General features: G+C 38.0%; 1 protein-coding gene across 31 annotated transcripts in view; it reads left to right on the forward strand.

The window, feature by feature from the left end:
• OSBPL6 (oxysterol binding protein like 6) overlaps positions 1-23,444 on the forward strand; it is a 207,998-nt gene that overhangs the window by 143,119 nt on the left and 41,435 nt on the right. For 11 of the 31 annotated variants that reach the window (XM_077957248.1, XM_077957250.1, XM_077957257.1 and 8 more), the window contains 7 exons: positions 769-882; positions 999-1,169; positions 4,463-4,595; positions 7,171-7,274; positions 7,856-7,948; positions 12,522-12,596; positions 17,433-17,598. In XM_077957248.1, coding sequence (XP_077813374.1) covers positions 769-882; positions 999-1,169; positions 4,463-4,595; positions 7,171-7,274; positions 7,856-7,948; positions 12,522-12,596; positions 17,433-17,598 — 856 coding nt within the window. The remainder of the gene's footprint in view (positions 1-768; positions 883-998; positions 1,170-4,462; positions 4,596-7,170; positions 7,275-7,855; positions 7,949-12,521; positions 12,597-17,432; positions 17,599-23,444) is intronic. The other 20 variants (XM_077957262.1, XM_077957270.1, XM_077957261.1 and 17 more) reach the window with 3 other exon arrangements.

Genomic DNA, 23,444 nt, shown 5'->3' on the forward strand with positions numbered 1-23,444 from the left:
GTCACTTGGAGAGAAAACCCAAATGGGCTTTTTTTCTGCATCTCCCAATAAACTCTGCTTTATGTGTGCTGCTTTGTTCTTGTCAATGTCCTATTAAAAACTATCTTACAAATCTTATTTCTAGGTCATATGTCTTTTTATCTTGGAGATCCCAATTCACAAAAATTATTCCAAATTGTTTTTATTTAGTATACAAAGGAGTAGTTTGCATGTAACACTGGAAAATTCCTTCCTTCATCATTGTGGTGTGGGGAAGTAACAGAAGTCTCAGGTTTCAGTTTTGTCCCCATCTCTGCCATTGAATCAGCCATGTCCTTGATCAGAGGAGCAGCCAGAAGGAAGAGCCGGCTGCTCCCTGCTTTCTGCTCCCAGCTGCCCCGTTCTGCCTCAGCAGCTGTCTGCCAGCTGATTACTCAGGGATGTTCTGTGTTATAGGTCAAAGATTGACCGCAGTTATTTTAGGACCACTAAAGATGGGAGAATATAAGCTGTGCAATCTAGAATTATGAAGAATTAGCATTACATTCTATGCCAAGACAGGAATAAGATGAATAGTCTTATTTATAAAAATTGGTGTGAAGTCACTTCAACATCAACTATCCTAGAACCTAATCCATAGAACCTTAACTATTTTGTTTGTTAAGGAGTTATATGTAGTATTCCACTTCCCATAGATAAGTTAAAGATTACCTTGAGTTCACTTAAATCCAGTACAGAAATATCAAATCATATATCCTTTCAGCCTATTTACTAGTCTTTTGATTTCAGATTCAAAAAGGAAAGGTCCACGGGAGCATAGATGTCGGACTGTCAGTCATGTCAATTAAAAAGAAAGCTCGAAGAATAGACCTTGACACAGAAGAGCACATCTATCATTTGAAGGTGAAATCACTTTTCAACAGTTTCTCTGCCATTATCAGGGGAAACCATTTGCCTACACCAGTGGTAGACAGGAGAGTGATTTTACAATTACTTTCTCCACTTGTTCATTGTCTTAGGTGAAATCTCAAGACTGGTTTGATGCATGGGTATCCAAACTGCGACATCATCGGTTGTATCGTCAGAATGAAATTGTGAGATCACCAAGAGATGCTAGTTTTCACATATTTCCTTCAACTTCCACAGCTGAATCCTCACCAGCTGCTAATGTTTCTGTAGTGGATGGAAAGGTATGATTTTGTTCTATAAAAACCAGCCTGAAAATTGCTTAGAAAATTATGCAAATTTTGGCCAGGCACGGTGGCTTACGCCTGTAATCCCAGCTTTGGGAGGCCAAGGCGGGCAGATCACCTGATGGCCAGGAGTTCGAGACCAGCCTGGGCAACATGGTGAAAACCCCATCTCTACTAAAAACACAAAAATTAGTCAGATGTGATGGTGCACACCTGTAATCCCAACTACTCGGGAGGCTGAGGCACGAAAATTGCTTGAACCTGGGAGGCGGAGGTTGCAGTGAGCCATGATTGTGCCACTAGTGAACAGCCTGGGCAATACAGCAAGACTGCATCTCAAAAAAATAAAATAAAATAAAATAAAAAAGAAAATTATGCAAATGCATAACTGAGTCTCATTTGGGAAAACCAGAAAGAGGAGGTTTGCTTTGTAAACTAACACTCAGAAGACAGCAGTGACATTTGGCATGAAAGTTAATTGCAAGTATAAATTAGGCCGAAATGTGGATCACCAAGAGAATTAGCAGTTATTTTTCCATTTTATGAATGGACTACCTTCTAACTTTATGTGGCTTTGTAGGAATACTAGGAAGTAAGTTAACATTAATTTAATCAACATTCAGAAATCAGATGTCTTCCCGGATGGTAATAAGAAGACCTCAAAATCTTGAAAATGAAACTTGCTTTTGTGTCTTGATCTATAATACATACATGAGAAGCTATGAAATTTCCCCATGAAGTAATTGCATGTGAGCTCAAAAATGTGACAGTAGTATAAGTAGTAGCCTACTTAAGTGATCAGGCACTGTGTTAAGCATTTGGCACTCATTCCTCTCTAATCTTTCAAATAACCAAAGTTCAGAGACAGGAAAAAATTTGTCCAGAAGTGACATAGCCATTAAACAGCTGAGCCAGGATCCAAGTCCACGTCTGTTTCCAAAATCAGTGCCCTTTCTATTTTTACCAGGTGCCAGACTAAGGGAGGCTGACCTTGTTCTCTGGGCTGAAATAAGAGTTCACTTCTGTGTTGATGAAAAGCAAGAGATGTTGTTTGTTAAAAAAAATCAAGGTTAAGTCAACAGACATGAAAACAGCTGTTTCTGCCTTAGATTCAATGATTAAGTTTCCTGAAACCTAGCGCCACTGCACTGCACAGGGGTGCGCCAGCTTTACACTTGGCACTTGAAATTGAGGGCAGAGAGGGTGAGGAAGCTGGTTGCCACAGTACGTTGTGTTCAAGAACGTTCCAGTGAAGATTCTGCTTTTCTTTATTTGCTTACACAGGAATGTATGTCATACATAGGTCCAAGTTTCCTTTGCAAACCACTGGAAAACCTCATACAGTAACTGCAATACTAACCAAATCAGATTAAATGAAACATTACTATATTCAGTTTTTGTTATTTTAATGGCAATTTTCATTAGATCCTATTAACTATGTTAAAATTATCTCAAACCTTACATTATTTATTTTTTTTCTGTTTTTTATTTTTATTTATTTATTTATTTATTTATTTATTTATTTATTTGAGACAAAGTCTCACTCTGTCACCCAGGCTGGAGTGCAGTGGTGTGCTTTTGGCTCACTGCAGCCTCCTCAACCTCCTCCTCCTGAGTTCAATCAATTTACCTGCCTCAGCCTTCTGAGTAAGCTGGGATTACAGGCACCTACCACCACACTCAGCTTATTTTTAGTAGAGACAGGGTTTCGCCATGTTGGCCATGCTGGTCTCAAACTCCTGACCTCAAGTGATCTGCCCACCTCAGCCTCCCAAAGTGCTGGGATTACAGGCCAGATTACACACCTGGCCTTAAACCTCACATTATTCCATTCTGGTTGCAGCCTTGCCAAGGACTGTTTAATTATCTTTTCTCTAGGAATAGGATATTGGATTAACCCTAATACCAACCAGTTCTGAAATAAGAAAGGGAGCGAACCATCTGATCAGGGCATCAGGAAGGTTGGGAACTTACAGATGCCCAAGATAGTGCCGAGTTTCTCTGGCCTCCTGTGTTCTCACCAAAGAACTAAATCCTAGATTTAGTCCACGTTAAATGAGAAATGTATTCCAAATAGATCTTTAAAAAATATAAATTGTTTATTCTTTGGTTCATCCAGCTTCTGCCTACATCATTGGCACAGAGTATTGATGAAAATATATTATTTTTATTTCCTATGTATTAAATTTATTAAAATATTTATTAAATTTGTTGATGAAAATATGTTATTTTCATCCCTTATTTATCAAATAACTTGGGTGATATCTGAGAATGGAAGACTAAAATCAAATCCTCCCCACTGTTTGCCTTGAAATAAGAAACTTCTTCAGCTCTGGTTTTCAAAACAGATCTGTTACTCTGGTTAATGACATACCTCTAAGATCTACTCAGTGAAAGATTTCCATTACATTTATCAAAATGCAATAAAGAGTAAAAAGAGCTTTTTATCATTTTGCCTGCCTTCTACATATCAAATTATGAGCCTCCTGAATGTTAATTGGTTTGTGGCCCTCTGTGGGGAATAAATAAGCCTGAGTTTGCTAAGAATGTGCGTCATTCACTTTGTAATGATTTAGAAGAGACACAATTCAGTTGTAGTTGAATATTAAAGTCAACTATAAAGTTTTAAAATTCTTTCAGTTTTTTAAGAAATAAGTTTCTTCTTTTTTCACTGTTTCCTGCCGTCACCTTAGTATCTCTATACTTAATACAATTTTCACTTATTTCACATAAAATCTTTTTAATGAAAAGTCTGTAGATAATAACTTTAATGGAAAGCTATGGATAATAACTTGCCAAGACTGTCTTTTTATAAATAATTTTCAATATGAATTCAAGGCATTGCAAGGTTGCTTACTGGTGGATAATGTGTTTAGGAATCACATGCGGTTGAGGAGACCCTGAGTGGTCATAAGGGTGCAGAAATCTTTTGGAAAGGAAAGACTTAAATCATGAGTTGAGAGTACTGCCGTAAGGACACTGCACATACAACTTACTGAGTGATTAAAAATTACTGGGAATTTGAGTTGGCAGGTCCTTGTGACTATGAGATACAACACACTTAAATGTTGTCCTTCACTGAATGATGGAGATGGCAACTTAATGAGAGGTTGTTGTTTAGGAATGTCGCCCTCACTAAGCACAAACCACATTAAGCCAAGAAGCTTCTTCCATGTTTTGACTGTGCATTTTCTTCCTTTCTTTGTTAATACGGCTTGAGGATACTTGTATTTTTTAATCATTGAAATGTACTGTTTCATAACCATACAATTCATCTTTGTTTGCCGTAGATGCAACCAAACAGCTTTCCATGGCAGTCCCCTTTACCATGCAGCAATAGCCTCCCTGCAACCTGCACGACTGGCCAGAGTAAAGTGGCAGCCTGGTTACAGGACTCAGAAGAGATGGACAGGTGTGCGGAAGGTTAGTTCTTCCCCTGTGTGGCCTGAGAGTCAGCCAAAACCAAACAAGAAACCAAACCTAAAGCGGTGAATTATGAGTGCTACATCTTTTACCCTGATTGCCTTGATCGCCTTGACCTTTCCTTGCTCTTACTTTTTCTCCTCCTTGTTCTTATCTTTATGCACCAGCTCCTTCTCTCTGCCGTGACTCGGGCTCCTTACCTGCCAGTTCTCCTGCACCCTCACAGCAGTTGAATCTGGTTCTTGCCTTTCCCCTGACTTCTACCCATTTCAGCCTTCTCTCCTTGTCTCTTCACCAGTTCCTTCTGGCTTCTTTAGCTCTGGAACCTGGGGCAGTCACACAGAAGAGCAACCCCCGAGGAGAGCCTATGCTGCCCACAGCCCAAGAATCACTGCTCTGTCTTCCTCACTAGGTCACTTCCACAGCTGCCTTCTCTGCTGCTCTGTCTTGTGCACGGAGCAGGTGTATGTTTCCCAACAACTCGGCAATAAATGGCAAAGTTGTGAAATGCTGCATCTTATATCACAGTTACCTGTTAGTGTGCTCCACTATGGATAAGTGATTCAATATTCTGAACCAATACCTGATTCCCTCACATTGCCATCTCTGAGCCTCTTCATCTCTTCTTACCTTTACCTCCCTCGTAATTAACCAGAGCACAATGGTTCAAACTTGATGTACAGACCATTTCCATTCTATGAGAGTTTTCATTTGACCTTCAAAACTGAGAAAAACAAGGGCAATGCAGAGAGTGTTTAATAAGTCTCAATTAGTTTATTTTTTTAGATGATCCTAAGATGATATTGGGCCTATTTTTTTTCAGATTATTTTTCCTTATAAAATTATAATAAAAGCAGATATTAGATCACTTTTTTGTGTTCTCACTTAAAAAAATTAAAATTTGGTAATCTATGTTAGTGCTCCAACCAAAAGAATTTTTTCTTATTCTACCAGCATGTGGACTCAAAGTATGCAGCATTTTTTGTCGTTTTTATCAGCTTTCGGAGATACCCACATCCCAGACTTTATGTGAAAGTATGATATCCTCTCTTTCTTATTGTAAATAGTGGAAGTGACAAAGAATGATGTAGCATGGTCCATGTGAAGGCTGTAGCAGGGTGATGAGACACGCACAATAAGTATTCCTTAGAGACCATTTCTGGCTTTCATAGAACTTTCTCATCTACCATCTCAGTAAGCAGGTAGGAGAGCTAAATACTACTATCACCACTGACAGATAAGGAAACTACAACTGAAAAATCTAAATTGATGTCTCCTTACACTTAGTTTGAGTCCTTGGCCTTAAATTGAACTATTCACAAACTTCTGTTTTCATTCTGTTAGAAAAAAGGTGGATATAATTTTGATGGTTTTCAGACCCAATTCCAGATTTCTGTGCTTATATAGCACCATTTATATAGAATAATCACAATTACTAGAGAGTATGAATGTAATATTTGCTAGATAGAAAGCTCGAAATGAAAATTTTAGTAACTGACCACAAAAATAAGAAAAGTAACTCAATTTTTTTTTTTTTTTTTTGAGACGGAGTCTTGCTCTGTGGCACAGGCTGGAGTGCAATGGTGCTATCTTGGCTCACTGCAACCTCCGCCTCCCTGGTTCAAGAGATTCTTCTGCCTCAGCCTTCCGAGTAGCTGGGATTACAGGCACCCACCATCATGTCTGGCTAATTTTCGTGGAGACAGGGTTTCACCATGTTGGCCAGGCTGGTCTTGAACTCCTGACCTCAGGTTATCTGCCCGCCTCTGCCTCCCGAAGTGCTGGGATTACAGGCGTGAGCCACCGCACCCAGCCCAATATTCTTGACCGTGTTTAATTTCACATATTAAAGGTCAGTTTTTTTTTAAGAGTGATATTTTATTATATAGATTTTTGAATATTCTCTTGTTCTAAATGCACCAAAAAATGGAAAAAAAAAAAAACCTAAAAGTCATTTCTTCATTCTAAATGTTAATTCAGACAGAATGAGTTGATGTCCAGGTGATGATGATGTTCCTGGACCATCGAATGCACTTTAAAAATCTGATTTCGTTAATATAATGTCTCTAAGAAATTTTAAAGTCATTCATTTCAACATTGTTAGCGAGCTAAATTAAAGAAAATATGTTTAACTGATTCTGTATTCCATCCTAGTTTTCTGAACTTGATTTTTACGCTACCCAAATTCCAGGTAACCACCTTCTAAAGCATGTTAGAGGAGTAGGTAGACAAGCTCCTAACAATGAACCACAGGACTGCTGAAGTTCACTTGAGTGTGCTGCCCATGTGGCAAAAGCTATCAGAGCAGAAAAGGGATCACATACAGTGTGACGGAGAGTTTCATGGTTTCTGCACTAATAGCTGTTAACTTAGGAGAGTGAGTTTTGAAATATAATTAATGGTTTTTGGTTCTATACCAGCAAAGGGTGTTTTGTTCCCCCTGCCAGTGTCTTCATCATATAAACATGGATCTGCCTACTCATATTTACCATAATTTGCATTGACCCTTTTTTTTAATCATCACCACTGCTCCCTAACCAATTTTAACATATTTTTATTTATGATTTCTTATTAGATCTCGCACATTGCCAGTCAAACCTTGTGGAACTTAGCAAACTCTTGCAAAATTTGGAAATACTTCAGAGAACTCAGTCAGCACCTAACTTTACTGACATGCAGGTAAACATATTCCTGCTGCTGGTAAAAGGACTAAGGATATTAATTTATAATCTTTATTGGGTTGTTCTATGAATATATAAGGTAATATTTAAAGATAGATAACTACGATACAGACATTTGTTTATATTCTGGAGTTATTTTTAATATTTTTTGAATCTCGGTGTCAGTGTGTTAATTAAGATGATTATTTTTAAATGTTTTACATTTGATACACACTAGCCAGAATAAATAAATTCAGTATCTGAATTATTCTTCCGTGTTTGTGTTCTATTGGAAATGGTAGCTTTGAAGATATGCTTTAGATACTCTCAGAATTATTACTATCTTTTCATATAGAAAACAAAGCTAGAGATTTCCAATCCTGTATTTATTTTGTTTATCAGAAAAATATATTTTATAATTAAGTTCTTATCTCTGCTTTTAATGCCCACTATGCAACTGATAGGCCTTTCTCTCCTGGCTGGTTTGCTTATAGGCTCTAACAGTGATCCTTTACTAACTTGCTGTGTTCTTGTCTATACCTGTATCATCTGTGTGAACTTAATAATACTTTGTTGCTTTTAACTATTTGTGTAATGTAGGCTAACTGTGTAGATATTTCAAAGAAAGACAAGCGGGTCACCAGACGATGGAGAACAAAAAGTGTCAGCAAAGATACAAAAATACAACTGCAGGTACAGATTTTACTTTTCCTTCATTCATGTTTCTACATAATTTTAAAGTACTAGTCTTTATACATCAGTTAATGCGCGTTAGATTGAAAGGGTAACTTAACTGCTTTAAAGCTGGCGCTTTTCAAACTCTCACATTGTCTAAAACAGTGGGAAATCTCTGTATTTTTCTCACTCTGGCATAAGTGGGAAGGATTTAAAAGAAAGGTTGAAATTATACAATATGTGTTCAAAATGGCATTTTATTCTCAATTATAGCCTTTGAACCATTAAAATATATTTTAACAAAAAGTTATCCTAAAAATCTAGATTGAAAATCTAGTGGGTTATAATGAACACTCATTTAAAAATACTAGATATTAAAAGAGGCTTTTATGTGTCAGCCTTGTCCAAATTTTTTCTATCAAGAAAAAGGGTAGGAGGTTCAATAGATTAGAAATCAACAAACCCAGATTCTAGTCTAATCACTGTGATTTTCTGGCAGTATAATTTTGTAAATTTCTGTTAAATTTCCTGAGCTTCCGTTTGCTCCTAAGTGATAGAGTTTATTTAATAAGCTCTGAATTCTCTTTCAACTCTAAAATTCTATGATCCTTCAAAAATAGATATTATTTGGCTTTCAACAATCACCTTAAAATCTGAACTAAATTCTTAAGAGCTTGTAATAAATGTACTTGAAATTTATTTGAAATAAATTACATATTTGAAATGAGTGACATTTTTAAAGTAAGATCCTTTTATATTGTTGTGTTTCAGTGATTCAAAATATGGTAGATTATGTCATAAACCATATTACTTTCAGATTTTTAAACTAGAATTTCCATTATTCTCATCCTGAATGCATATTATAAATGGCCCTTGTCCTGCACAGTCAAGATTAGACTTTATGATTTGGCTCTTTAAAATTATTATACAAATAAATTTATATTCTAATGCAAAGGTAGAAAGAAGTACTTTTCAGAATTCTTCAGTCCCTTCTGAATAATTAACAAAATAATTCTTCTCTAATTTTGACTTCATTAATAACATTCTTTGTATTACAATTCTGACTGTGTAAATAACAAACTGTTGCTTTGCTTGCTAATCTGATATATTTGAAAATAAATTTTCATAAGCACTAATACCTATGTTTTTTTTATTTAGAATGTCTACATTCAATGAACACAACTTTTTGTGTTCATTTGCTCAGTACGTTTCCGTGTGTTTTCCCCTCTGTTTATAAAATTAATACTGTAGGGAGAGATGTGCCAAGTGATTTCACAAGAAAATTACTTTAAATTGCTTTTGGCAGTTTTATTGGTTTTGAACTTGTGAGTGTCTAGTTTTGTTTGTTTGTTTGTTTTAAGTGTGGTGTCTGAGTCAAAGCCAAGAACAAGACTCATTTTTATAAGTAAAAGAATCATTCCCCTAAATAAAATAATTGAAGAAGGCCTGCATCACAAGAAAGAACACGTACATTTGTTAATAGATATTGTTTTAATCTTGTGTCTATAGTTTATGCTACTGACCACATTCTTGTTCAGAGCTGTTGTCTTGGACAGGTTGGTTCCCAGTGAGTTGTAGTGCAATGTCCCAGCTACCTTGCTGCATCTGGGAGCTCCACCGGAGACCCCAAATCACTATTTTTTTTTTCTGAAGGACACAGAATGCAACTGGAACTATACCACCTAGCCTCTCAGCCTGTGGTTTTACATAGACAGAAAAGTTATGAAGATTTTTTTGAGTCATCAGGAGAAAATGTCCAAAAAGCTAGAAAATACTCATTCATACTCCTGCCACATCTTTGGGTGGTTCATTTGTTTTTAAATTTTTATTTATGACTTGTGACTTTGCTAAGGATAATAAAATGGCCTTTGTAATTCTAGTTGAGTTATTTTTGAGGGAAATTGAAATCATCTAATCCCTCAAAGACACTCAAAGACAACTGCCTTTTCGAAGTGGGAGATTTAGTTCCAATTCCAAGAAGAAACAAATAAACTTAGGAATGGCAGTAAGCTGTTAATCATTCCCAGAGAAACTCCACTTCCACCTGGACTAAAACAAAAGGTATTTTAAGGGGAACACAGCAGAACTGGGTCCTATCCGTGGACCTTTTCTGCTTGCCCAAACCAACAGGTCTTGCAGGAGCCTCAGGATACTCGTTCTCTACTACTGGGAAGTTCCTCCAAGATCCTTCAAAATTCACACTTGGCTAGGGAATCATAAGTTCATCTAGGATGAGTATGCCAACATGAAAATCTTTACTACTCAGTATTTTGCCTAGAGAGAGGCATAGCATCTAATGTTACTCTAGTGGATTAAAGATACCCACCACTTTCTCCTTCCTTATACCCAGCTTTTTCCCCTCCTGTTTTAAATGTTTTGATAATGGGAATTCTATCTAATGAGTCCAAGCATTTGTTTTGAGTCAACGATCATCTCACCACTCGAACCACTTTCGCTGATGTTTCAGCCAATATGAGAGGCTCTCAAGTGGTGAGAGTTCATTTTCTGTCCCCGTCTTCTTCGTAACTAAGTACAACAGCCATTGGGAGGGTGCCCAGACCGTCCAGTGGTGGTGGTTGTGGTATTGTTGCTGCTGTTGTTGTTATCGATGTTGTGTTACTCAACTTTGTACTCAGTATTCCATAATAGTTGTCATTTTGAAAAAAATTATAAAGTAGATCATTAAAAAAATTGACCACAAGAAAGTTAAAATGAAAAACATGTTATACTGGATGTTTGATTGCTTATTCTTGTGTAGGTTAGATTGTGCTATTGATTTAAATGAGAAGGTTAAATTCTAGACCAGTATGGCCTTGTTTCTACTGGAAACTATTGGGTAGTTGGCCTCAGAAATTCCTATTATGTAACTCATGAAGTCAGCATTTGTCCTAGAAGGTTCTGTGGAGACTACCTTTTAGAAAAAGGATTTCTTCTTTCCTCCTTAACTTCGAACTTTCTGGTTCGAATAAAAATCTCAATACCATTTTGCAGTAACAATTCAGCTGTGTTTTAAATGAAGTAAGAGGAAGGCAAGAAGGAAATATTTTGAAAGAAAGAGCTGTTAGATCTCCTGTGTTGCTGATAATATGAATTAAATACTAGATCCCTGGACGTTGAAGGGAATGGGGAATAGTAGAAAGTACATAGTAGCAGACAGATGATCTTATGTTGCTCCTGTGTAGCTGTCCTGCATCTCATAGATGCTCAAATTACACTGAAGGCTGATAATAACTTCTTCGTCCTTTTACTACATTAAGGAAAAAGGATTTTGTCTAGAAAATATTTTTGTGGAAAACAGATTATGTGTGTGTGTATGACAAACATATACGTATATGTATGCAGAAGACTTATGAAGATGGAAAATAAATAAGATTGTAATTTTGGAACTTTTTTGAAGATTTAAAGATAGAAAAATTTAAAATATTTTTCTGACATCCCAAAAAGACTAAAGCAGTCCTACTGTTTCTTCAATCTGGGCTGTTAGGAGATTCTAAGAAAGTATATCTTAATTATTTGGAAATGAAATTATTGCTCATGGCTGGGCAAGGTGGCTCATGCCTGTAATCCCAGCATTTTGGGAAGCCAAGGTGGGAGGGTCACTTGAGGCCAGGAGTTCAAGGCTGCAGTGAGCCATGATCATGCCACAGCACTCCAGCCTGGGCAACAGAGTGAGACCCTATCTCAAAAAAGAAAAAAAATATATTGCTCACAACCTTGAGGAGTCAGGGTCTGTCAGATGGAGGCAAAGTTGAATGATTAGAAGGAAATGTCATCATCCCTTAATCCCATCCACCAAGAGGAAAAAAACAAAATGAAAGAAAGCTGTAGGATTCTTCTACTGGTTTGTACATAGATGCGCATTACTAAATGAAAACTATGCTTTCAGGTTTTCGTAGTTGATTTTTATAGGCATTGTCCTCACTCACTGAGGAACTTAAGTTTTCTTTTCTGATCTTATGGGGTCTGCCATCTTCCTTGGAAAATTCTTAGACTTGAAAATCCCAGCACTGTTACTGACGTGGAGTCCCAGATAGTGAGCTGTATAATAGGAGATTAAGTAGGAAGTTGAAGAACCCTCATACCCTTCCCTTACTTTTTTTCTTCCAGTAAGAAATTAAAAAAAAAAAAAAATTCTGTCTAGCCATCAGGAGGCTCTCATTACAACCTGTTCATTTTAGCCTTCCTACATTATTTAATCAGTTTTTCCTGAACTTAGTTTTCCTTGCTACCATTTATTGAATACCTTTTGACTTCATATAACATGATATCATATGAATAAAACAGTATGCATATTTATTTTACCTTAAAATTGCAGGCTGTCCATCAGTTTATAACTCCGTCTCCTTTTGGGGTGTGAGTTATAGTCAGCAAATAGAATTCAGGTGTTTGAGTAATCTGCAATGACAGCAATGAACATTTCTCATAGCATGAATGCCCCTGTGAGCTCTTTTCGATGCTGATTTAAGAAAAGTCGACTTCAGTTAAAAACTGTCCCTCTCCTTGTCTGATTATCTTTCATCCTCCCATCTTCCATCCTTTCCTCCCCCGTCCTGTGTTTCCTCCCCCCTTCTCTTCTCCCATTCACTGTCAGGAAGGGCCACCTGTGAAGGGCCAGTTCAGCACAACTCGGCGCCGGCAGAGGCTAGCGGCAGCAGTGGCTACAACAGTGAGTGGATTTCAATCTCAAGTGGAAGTTTAATAAGAATGAAAACCTGTGTACAAGGGTGACCCCCTTGTCCTGATGGTGCCACTGGTGTGTGATGGTGTCACCTGTAGCCCAATCATGGCAGCATAGCTTTCGCATGTTCTCTGGCTGTCTTTGCATGGCAGGAGTCAAACACGGGTATTCCTTTTTACAGTGGAGAACTATTATATAATCCAGTTCTTTTGCTATACGTGAAGACATAATTTAAGTCAAATTTGCAAAATTGAGTGCAGTGCCCCATGATGTGAGCTTTCCTTAAATTATATTGTTTTTTTTTTTCTTTTTTACCATACTGATATTGGAACTTTTGCTAACTAATTTCTCTTTTCCTAAGAAAAGTCATGTTACTACAGACATAAATTGTGCTTTTTTTTGTAGCAGTGTGACTATTTGAAAAGGATGTGAGAATAAAGAAATGAGAGGGTAAGAAAAGGTGAATTTTGCTGTCATCTCTAAATGGCTACCCAAGTTACACTTAGCAAGGGAAAATTGTTTTCTGAAGAGAATATTGACATGAAAATTAGAAATTGTAGTGTGGAAATGACAAAAATAAAGACAGTTTTATGGTATCTAATCCATATCTAGAGGCTTTTTTTTTTTTTTCTGAGAGAAAATAGAATGGATATAAGGAGAGTAGAGAACATACTGAGGTAGATAAGGCAAATGGATAGTGAATGACTTGTCTACAGAATATAAAATAGAGTATCAAAACACAAGAACTCCTTGCTGGATAAAAGTCAATTAAAAAATTTGTTTAATCATGAGAGCCTATGAACTTCATAAAGTATAGTTTACTGAGTTCATAGCAATCATAGATGTTAGTTTTTTGGCTATTAGATAATACTTCCTTAATTAACAACAGTCTTGCTGTCACTAAGGGTGGAATGTATTTGAAGACTAGAATTGCTGAAAAAAATATGAAAAAGTTTTGGCTGCATTACAGGAGAATGGATGCTGATGTGAGGATTGGTGGCTTTCTACTTTATGATTAGTAATTGGCTCTTGCCTTATATCTGGGTGTTTAGCTAGACTGAGAAACAAATTTGCTTTTGATTATGAAATGAACCAGTGACTTGGAATTTATTAGGGAACTGACTCTTAAACTCACAGTTTTGTAAACATTTGAACAAACAAATTATTGAAATAGCTTTCATGGTCCATGTATATCTTATGCATGTATTCAAATGCAGATGAATAAATCCCATGACACTGATGTGGTAACAGATTCTGACAATAGATGCACATATAATCAGTTCAATATTATTAAAGGTAATTTTCCATTTATAAAATTAATAAATACACATGGTTATTAGAGATAACAACTTAGTATGGAAAGGAACAGTCCATCATTTTATGGAAACACTGTTTTCTTAAGCAATATACATCTAAGATGCCATGCAGAGAAGTGATTCTGTCTCTTCTGTGTTAATTTTTTAAATTGCAGATACATACAGTGAATATAATAAAACTGAGATTAGTACCTATTTGAATAGAATGGGTTCATATTTTTAAAATTGGCAGTAGAAGAGAAAGAGCTTTTAAAAGAAGAAATCATTAATGCCCACCTCCCAGGTTAGCTGTGACTATAGAAGTTATGAGAAAAACTTAGTGGCATGTAGTAAGAAAAGCTACTGGCAACATTTAATAATGTATTCAGGAATAACTAGGGGGACTGGCTACTCCAGGATCTATAGCTTTGTCTCCATACCAAAATGCCGCAACATCTAGCAGATGTTTCAGAAATTTATTCTTGATGACTCTTAGCGCTAGCATTCAGAATAGCCAACTCACAACAGCAGCCAGACCCAACAGAACAGGAGACTGGAAAAAGAGAAATACTGGCTCTTCCCCATGGAAGAACACTGAGGATCCCAATGCAGTCAGTACCCTCAAAGAATGCCTGTACACATAGTGCAGAATAGCAACAGCAGGCGACTTTTCCCACTGGCTTGATGAGTCCTGTAAGCATAGTATCTATCTTAGACCTACTGTGTAGACTTTCATGTCTACCACTGCTGAATTTCACTGTCAGCAACTCCATTGTCAACTCATTTCGCTTTTGACTTCTTCATGGACAGGTGTTAAGAGCATCTCCTAATGCTACCAGAATATTCTAGGATCAGGCTTCCCTCCTGTCATAGGACTTACAAGAAGGCCTTGAATTTCTTTCCTGCACAAGGTAGAAAGGCCCAAATTGAGTGTTGAGGGTTCTCAGATATAAACATGGAGAGCTGTAGGCAGCTTGCACTCCAACCATCGCTGACAGAGAAACCAGTTACCACTTAGATTTTTGAATCCCATAATACTCAAATTGATGAATAAAAAGCTGAGTAAATAAGTCCCCAGTCTGAACAGATATTCAATTAGGGTTAGATTAATACATCCCAATTTGTATTCTCAAAAGTCTTCAATTAAAATGACCCATTCTACATACTTCTTTTTAACAAAAAAAGGTATACCAATATATAAACATTTCAGTCAGAAGTACATGAAGATTAGTTCTCAATTTCCCAGGGAACCATCTGATTGCAATTTGAATGGAACATTCAAGTCTCTTTCCCTATGGGTAATATGCAAAACCACTTTTACTGTTTTAATAGCCAGTTTAAGTTTCCATTATGTTCAAAGTATAAATTTGTAACTTATGTTTTTCTTCTCAGCATCTGACTCCAACATTTAATAGAGGAATAATAATTTATCTCAGGGACAAGTCTGGGTCCTTCCTGGACTCCCTGGGTTTTTACTGCATAATGGCCTCTATATAAGCTTCCCGCCAACTCTCATGACCCCACTCCTCACCCGCTCAAGGAAGAGACTCCTTTTCCAAGCCATGTGAGTCCTTGGAGTGTTGAAGGCACCTGAATGCAGATAAAAATCCTTTTCCATGATGCTCAACATATTACCAAAGACCCACATTTATTTTTCTTAATGCTGTTCTAGTTCCTTATATCAGAAAACTGTATCATTAATTCTGAAAACTCTCAGATCTACCTATTTTTTTCACTCAGAGTCTCTCCCCATGACATCCTAATCTCCAGCAACTTTTCCATGGATTCTGTGTCCCTCAAGGGGCTGACTGCTCTTTCTAGATTTAGCATCACCACCGTTAGGGTCAGAACTTCCTTTCTCTATCTTCTGACATCCTGCCACATAAATACCATTCCTTTGTACGTATCCTAAAAGGTCCTCAGTCCTTGTTATTATTAAGTTACCTGGACAGGATTCCAGCAGAGTATTGAACCCCAGCACTCCGTTTTCTTAAATGGCTTATTGGCCACTTCTGGGTCTCAAATCTAGAATAGACAGAACTTTTCAGCCTGATAATATTGATAAACAAGCTGTTTAACAATCATCTCCCAGCCCAGTGTAGCCAAGTTCTCCAAAGAAGATGAGGTAGGGTTCCTTTGATGACTCCAGATACCAAATGCTTCAAATAACATATATTAACATGCTTAGCTTAGCTGAATTTGGGGGGAAAGCTTCATGCTCACTTTCTTCCCCAGTAAGTCTTGGATATCTTTTAAGAGAAATAAATCCCTGCCAGGACAATGCTGCATCAGAAGGATGCTCTGTCTCAACTGCCCTCAACCTGCAGCTCAGGCCAGATATTTTGGTTCTTTCCATCTCTTCCATTTGTCCTCTAAATCCTCGGAGAAAACGTGCCCTCTTCTCCTTCCCCCTTTCTCTCACCAAATATGTTAGGAATTTTAAAGCAAAAACCAAAAAATTAAAAAAGAAGAGGTCCTGACATACATATCCGTCGGAGGGTAGTGGTTCCTTCCTCCCACAGCACATTCCCCGTTAGCTAGGGGGTGTGAATTATCCTATCAGTTACACAAAATTCCAACCTGTGGTGGAGTCTAAGAGTCTGGTTCTTGAAAATAATTGAATGCACATCTGTGCAATAAGAATTAAGGAGAAGTTGTTTGTGATCTGATTTGCAGGAAGAATTGGTATTTTTCTTTCCAGGAATGTTTGACTGACATTTGTAATGTTTGGGTAAAGCCTTCTTAAAGGGGAGGAAAAGGTGCTTTGCCTCCACCCATCAGGAGCCTAGTCCGTATCCAGCCTGGGCAAGGAAGTACCTCTAGCCATGTGGAAAAATCTATAGTAATATGACTTTTTCTACTTACTGCTTCTCAGTATTGGCCGGTTCATGAACCATGTGCATATATGTAATAGAGTTGTGTGTAACATACAAAGGTAAACCACAGTGATTTATATAATATAATTTCATTTACTAATATAAAATTTAATAAGTCAATTTCCAAAATAAGTGTGAGTCTCTTTAAGCCATTACTGTATTTACTATTAAGCCTGATTTGGTTTTTATTTAATGGCTACAGAGTAAGTGAATCTTCCGGTATATGCATCTCTTGAATTTTACAGGTTTAGTAAGATCCTGCTCCAGGCTCAGATAGTCCAGACTGTTAAGAGAAGGTCAGCTACATCACAGTTCAGACTGCTGTTTTTCTGCCAGTTATTTTTGAGGTGCAAGTATGAGTTCAGAGTTTAAGCTTGCCTGAGATTATGTCTTTTATTCCTGTCATTCTGTAGTCATTTCTCTCTGTAACAGTGAAAAATCGGTGAGTTTGTGGCAGTTCTAAATCAACAATGGGAAATGAGACTCCCTCTTCCCACCCCAACCGCCTGCAAAATAAATGAGTACTGAGTGTCTCCAAGTGTGTTATCAGAGAGGAATCTATTATTTTGAAGAATGGGAGAGGTCTTTTCTGTGTAGGAGAATGTGAAACAATGCACTCTTGCTCTTTAATAATTTGTGTCTTCCCCTTTCAGGTTCCTTTCAGTGCTACCATGTCACCAGTTCGCTTGCATTCCTCCAACCCCAACCTTTGTGCAGATATTGAATTTCAGACTCCCCCTAGCCACCTCACTGACCCTCTGGAAAGTTCAACAGATTATACAAAGCTGCAAGAAGAATTTTGTCTAATCGCACAGAAAGGTAATAACAAAAATAATGCGCCCTTTAAAGAAGCTCTCTTTGATGAAAGATTATCCTTTGTTCTTTTATCTTTGTCTTTGTGGTAATGATAGAAAGACTAAATGGTTTCATATAGTGGTTGAAGTTCTATATACAAAAATGCAACAGGACATGATGCTTGCCTGTTGGAAGATCACACATCACAGGTTTACAGTTTTGACTAAAGAAAGAAAGTGCCATGGGGGTGGGAGATAAATAAATTATACACAATCTGGCAAGATACTACTACTCAACGTTTTTTTCAGTGTGTCTTAGTTATCATTTAATATGTATTTATTGGTTCTCTTTAGATTCTGTTTATTTCTTTTTTTATTAAATAATACTCATTTATTGGACTTTACAATTTGTGGGTGGGGAATTCAGGCAGGGCTCAGCTAAGCAGCGAAACCTCTGAGCCACGTGTCTTTGACTAGCCCCAGTCACTAGGATTCGGCTGCAGGTTGAACTGGGCTGAAAGACCCAAGGTGGCTTCCCTCCTGTGCCTAGCATGTTGGCAGGACAGCTGGAAGGCTGCACACAACTATGCCCCCTTCCTCTCCATGGCAGTTTAGGGTTCCAAGAGCCTGGCAGTGGAAGCTGCTCGTCCTCTTCAAGGCCAGCTCTGGAACTGGTGTAGCATTCTACTTCCATTGTATTCTATTGGTCAAAGCACTATAGGCCAGCTCAGATTTGAGGGGAAATTGATTCCACATTTGAGCCTCTTCTTTATGCTCTGTGGCTGATGATAACAATTTAATTTACACAATAAGCCTCATTGAAAATTTAACATAAAGAAGACGAGAGCAATATTAATTTGTTTATGTAACAGCATTGATTTATAACCAGTAACTTCTACTTTGGGGAAGGAGGTGCAAAAGGTAGAGTGTGACCACAAATGCGGGAGTTGAATATATGAGTATGGCACAGCTGCTAAGGGAAGATGGTACTTTGGAAGGCAGGCCCAGGAAAACTTTGTGTATTTGGTTGCAATTCTGAAGCTTCTAGGAAATCCAAGTATCAACAGAGTTTTAAAGCTTCTGTTGAATGATACATCACATTAACCAACTGAAAGAAAAAAACCACATAATCATGTCATTTGCAGAAAAAGCATATGTCAAAGTTCAATACCCTTTCTTGATTAAAAATAACTCTTAATGGTTTAAGTATAGAAGGAAAGTTTCTCAACAGATTATAATAAAGGCTGTTTATGAAAAACACACAGCTAACATCACTTAGTGGGGAGAAATGGAAAGCTTTTCCTCTAAGATCTGGTACAAGGCAAGGTGGCCCACTCCTCCTGCTTTTATTCAACATGGTACTGGAAGTACTATCAAGAGCAATTAGACAACAAAAAGAAATAAAAGGTATCCAAATCAGAAAGGAAAAAGTAAAATGATCTCTATTTGCAGATGACATGATCCTATGTTTAGAAAACCCCAAAGATGCCACCAAGAAACTGTTAGAGCTAATGAATGAATTCATTAAAGTTGCAGGATATACAATGAACATACAAAACCCTGTTATTCTATACATGAATAACAACATAGCTGAAAAAGAAATCCAGATCAATCCTATTTATGACAAAATAAAATACTTAGGAATAAATTTAACCAAGGAGTTGAAAAACCTGTACACTGAGAACTATAAAAAAAAATGATGAAAGAAATTAAAGAGGACACAAATAAACAAAAGATATTTCATGCTCATGGATCAAAAAGTTATGTTGTTAGAATGTTCATACTTGCAGCCATAAAAAAGAACAAGATCATGTGTTTTGCAGGAAAATGGATAGAGCTAGAGGTTATTATCCTCAGCAAACTAATGCAGGAATAGAAAACCAAATACCACGTGTTCTCACTACAAGTGGGGGCTAAATGACAACAACTTATGAACACAAAGAAGAAACACAAGCAAAAAACACTGGAGCCTATTTGAGGGTGGAGGGTGGGAGGAGGGAGAGGAACAGAGAAGATAACTATTGGGTACTGGGCTTAATACTTGAGTAGTGAAATAATCTGTACAATGAACCCACATGACACGTTTACCTATGTAACAAACCTTCACCTGTTACCTCTAAACCTAAAATAACAGCTAAAAAAAGTTCATACTACCTAAAGAAATATACAGATTCAATATAATTCCTATCAAAATGCTAATGACACTCTTCCAAGATATAGGAAAAACAACAATAAAATTCACATGGGCACTCCATTCCAAGATGGCAGAATAGGAACAACTCCAGTCTGCAGCTCCCAGCGTGATCAACACAGAAAATGGGTGATTTCTGCATTTCCAACTGAGGTATCTGGTTCATCTCACTGGGACTGGTTGGACAGTGGGTGCAGCCCACGAAGGGTGAGCCAAAGCAGGGCAGGGCATCACCTCTCCCAGGAAATGCAAGGGGTCAGGGGATTTCCCTTTCCTAGCCAAGGGAAGGCATGACAGACTGTACCTGGAAAAACGGGACACTCCCACCCAAATACTGCGCTTTTCCCAAGGTCTTGGCAACCGGCAGACAAGGAGATTCTCTCCCATGCCTGGCTTGGTGGGTCCCACACCCACAAAGCCTCGCTCACTGCTAGCACAGCAGTCTGAGATCGAACTGTGAAGCGGCAGCCTGGCTGGGGGAGGGGCGTCCACCATTGCTGAGGCTTGAGTGGGTAAACAAAGCAGCCAGGAAGCTCGAACTGGGCAGAGTCCACCGCAGCTCAGCAAGGCCTACTCCCTCTATAGACTCCACCTCTGTGGGCAGGACATAGCTAAGTAAAAGGCAGCAGACAACTTCTGGAGACTTAAACTTCCCTGTCTGACAGTTCTGAAGAGAGCAGTGGCTCTCCCAGCATGGCGTTTGAACTCTGAGAACAGACAGACTGCCTCCTCAAGTGGGTCCCTGACCCCCATGTAGCCTAACTGGGAAACACCTCCCAGTAGGGGCCAACAGACACCTCATATAGGTGGGTGCCTCTCTGGGATGAAGCTTCCAGAGGAAGGATCAGGCAGCAATATTTGCTGTTCTGCAGCCTCCACTGTTGATACCCAGTCAAATGGTCTGGAGTGCACCTCCAGCAAACTCCAACAGACCAGAAGCTGAGGAACCTGACTGTTAGAAGGAAAACTAACAAACAGAAAGGAATAGCATCAACATCAACAAAAGGGTCATCTACACCAAAACTCTGTTTGTAGGTCACCAACATCAAAGACCAAAGGTGGATAAAACCACAAAGATGGGGAGAAACCATAGCAGAAAAGCTGAAAATTCTAACAGCCAGAGCACCTCTTCTCCTCCAAAGGATCACAACTCCTTGCCAGCAATGGAACAAAGCTAGACAGAGAATGACTTTTATGAGTTGGCATAAGTAGGCTTTAGAAGGTCAGTAATAACAAACTTCTCCAAGCTAAAGGAGCATGTTCTAACCCATCACAAGGAAGCTAAAAACCTTGAAAAAAGGTTAGATGAATGGCTAACTAGAATAAATAGTGTAGAGAAGACCTTAAATGACCTGATGGAGCTGAAAACCATGGCACGAGAACTTCGTGACACATGCACAAGCTTCAATAGCCAATTCAATCAAGTGGAAGAAAGGGTATCAGTGATTGAAGATCAAATTAATGAAATAAAGCAAGAAGACAAGGTTAGAGAAAAAAGAGTGAAAAGAAATGAACAAAGTCTCCAAGAAATATGGGACTATGTGAAAAGACCAAATCTACACTTGATAAGTGTACCTGAAAGTGACAGAGTAATGGAACCAAGCTGGAAAATACTCTTCAGGATATTATCCAGGAGAACTTCCCCAACCTAGCAAGTCAGGCCAACATTCAAATTCAGGAAATACAGAGAACACCACAAAGATACTCCTCGAGAAGAGTAACCCCAAGACAAGTAATTGTCAGATTCACCAAGGTTGAAATGAAGGAAAAAATGTTAAGCACAGCCAGAGAGAAAGGTCCGGTTACCCACAAAGAGAATCCCATCAGGCTAACAGTGGATCTCTCAGCAGAAACCCTACAAACCAGAAGAGAGTAGGGGCCAATATTCAAGATTCTTAAAGAAAAGAATTTTCAACCCAGAATTTCATATCCAGCCAAACTAAGCTTCATAAGTGAAGGAGAAATAAAATCCCTTACAGACAAGCAAATGCTGAGAGATTTTGTCAACACCAGGCCTGCCTTGCAAGAGCTCTTGAAGGAAGCACTAAACATGGAAAGAAACAACCGGTACTGGCCACTGCAAAAACATGCCAAATTGTAAGCACTAAACGTGGAAAGAAACAACCAGTACTGGCCACTGCAAAAACATGCCAAATTGTAAAGACCATCATCAATGCTATGAAGAAACTGCATCAGTTAATGGGCAAAATAACGAGCAAACATCATAATGACAGGATTAAATTCACACATAACAATATTAACCTTAAATGTAAATGGACTAAATGCCCCAATTAAAAGACATAGACTGGCAAATTGGATAAAGAGTCAAGATCCATCAGTATGTATTCAGGAGACCCATCTCACGTGCAGAGATACACATAGGCTCAAAGTAAAGGGATGGAGGAAGATCTACCAAGCAAATGGAAAGCAAAAAAAGCAGAGGTTGCAATCCTAGTCTCTGATAAAACAGGCTTTAAACCAACAAAGATCAAAAGAGACAAAGAAGGCCACTAAATAATGGTAAAGGAATTAATTCAACAAGAAGAGCTAACTATCCTAAATATATATGTACCCAATACAGGAGCACCCAGGTTCACAAGGCAAGTCCTTAGAGACCTACAAGGAGACTTAGACTCCCACACAATAATAATGGGAGACTTAACACCCCACTGTCAATATTAGTCAGATCAATGAGACAGAAGGTTAACAAGGATATCCAGGACTTCAACTCAGCTCCGTACCAAGCAAACCTAATAGACATCTACAGAACTCTCCACCCCAAATTAACAGAATGTACATTCTTCTCAGCACCACATCACACTTATTCTAAAATTGACCACATAATTGTAAGTAAAGCACTCCTCAACAAATGTAAAAGAACAGAAATCACAACAGACTGTCTCTGAGACCACAATGCAATCAAATTAGGACTCAGGATTAAGAAACTCACTCAATACTGCACAACTACATGGAAACTGAACAACCTGCTTCTTAATGACTACTGGGTAATTAACAAAATGAAGGCAGAAATAAAGATGTTCTTTGAAACCAGTGAGAACAAAAACACGACGTACCAGAATCTCTGGGACACATTTAAAGCAGTGTGTAGATGGAAATTTATACCACTAAATGCCCACAAGAGAAAGCAGGAAAGAAGGCACGAAATAACTAAGAGCAGAGCAGAACTGAAAGAGATAGAGACACAAAAAAACCCTCCAAAAAATTAATGAATCCAGGAGCTGGTTTTTTTTTTTTTTTTTTAACAGATCAACAAAATTGAGAGACCACTAGCAAGACTAATAAATTAGAAAAGAGAGAAGAATCACATAGATGCAATAAAAAAATGATAAAGGGGATATCACCACTGACCCCACAGAAATACAAACTACCATCAGAGAATACTAGAAACACCTCTACGCAAATAAACTAGAAAATCTAGAAGAAATTGATAAATTCCTGGACACATACACCCTCCCAAGACTAAACCGGGAAGAAGTTGAATCTCTGAATAGACCAATAACAGGCTCTGAAATTGAAGCAATAATTAATAGCCTACCAACCAAAAAAAAGTACAGGACCAGATGGATTCATAGCCGAATTCTACCAGAGGTACAAGGAGGAGCTGGTACCATTCCTTCTGAAAATACTCCAATCAATAGAAAAAGAGGGAATCCTCCCGA

The sequence above is a fragment of the Macaca mulatta genome, chromosome 12 (genome assembly GCF_049350105.2).
Source record: "Macaca mulatta isolate MMU2019108-1 chromosome 12, T2T-MMU8v2.0, whole genome shotgun sequence".
Lineage (NCBI taxonomy): Eukaryota > Metazoa > Chordata > Mammalia > Primates > Cercopithecidae > Macaca > Macaca mulatta.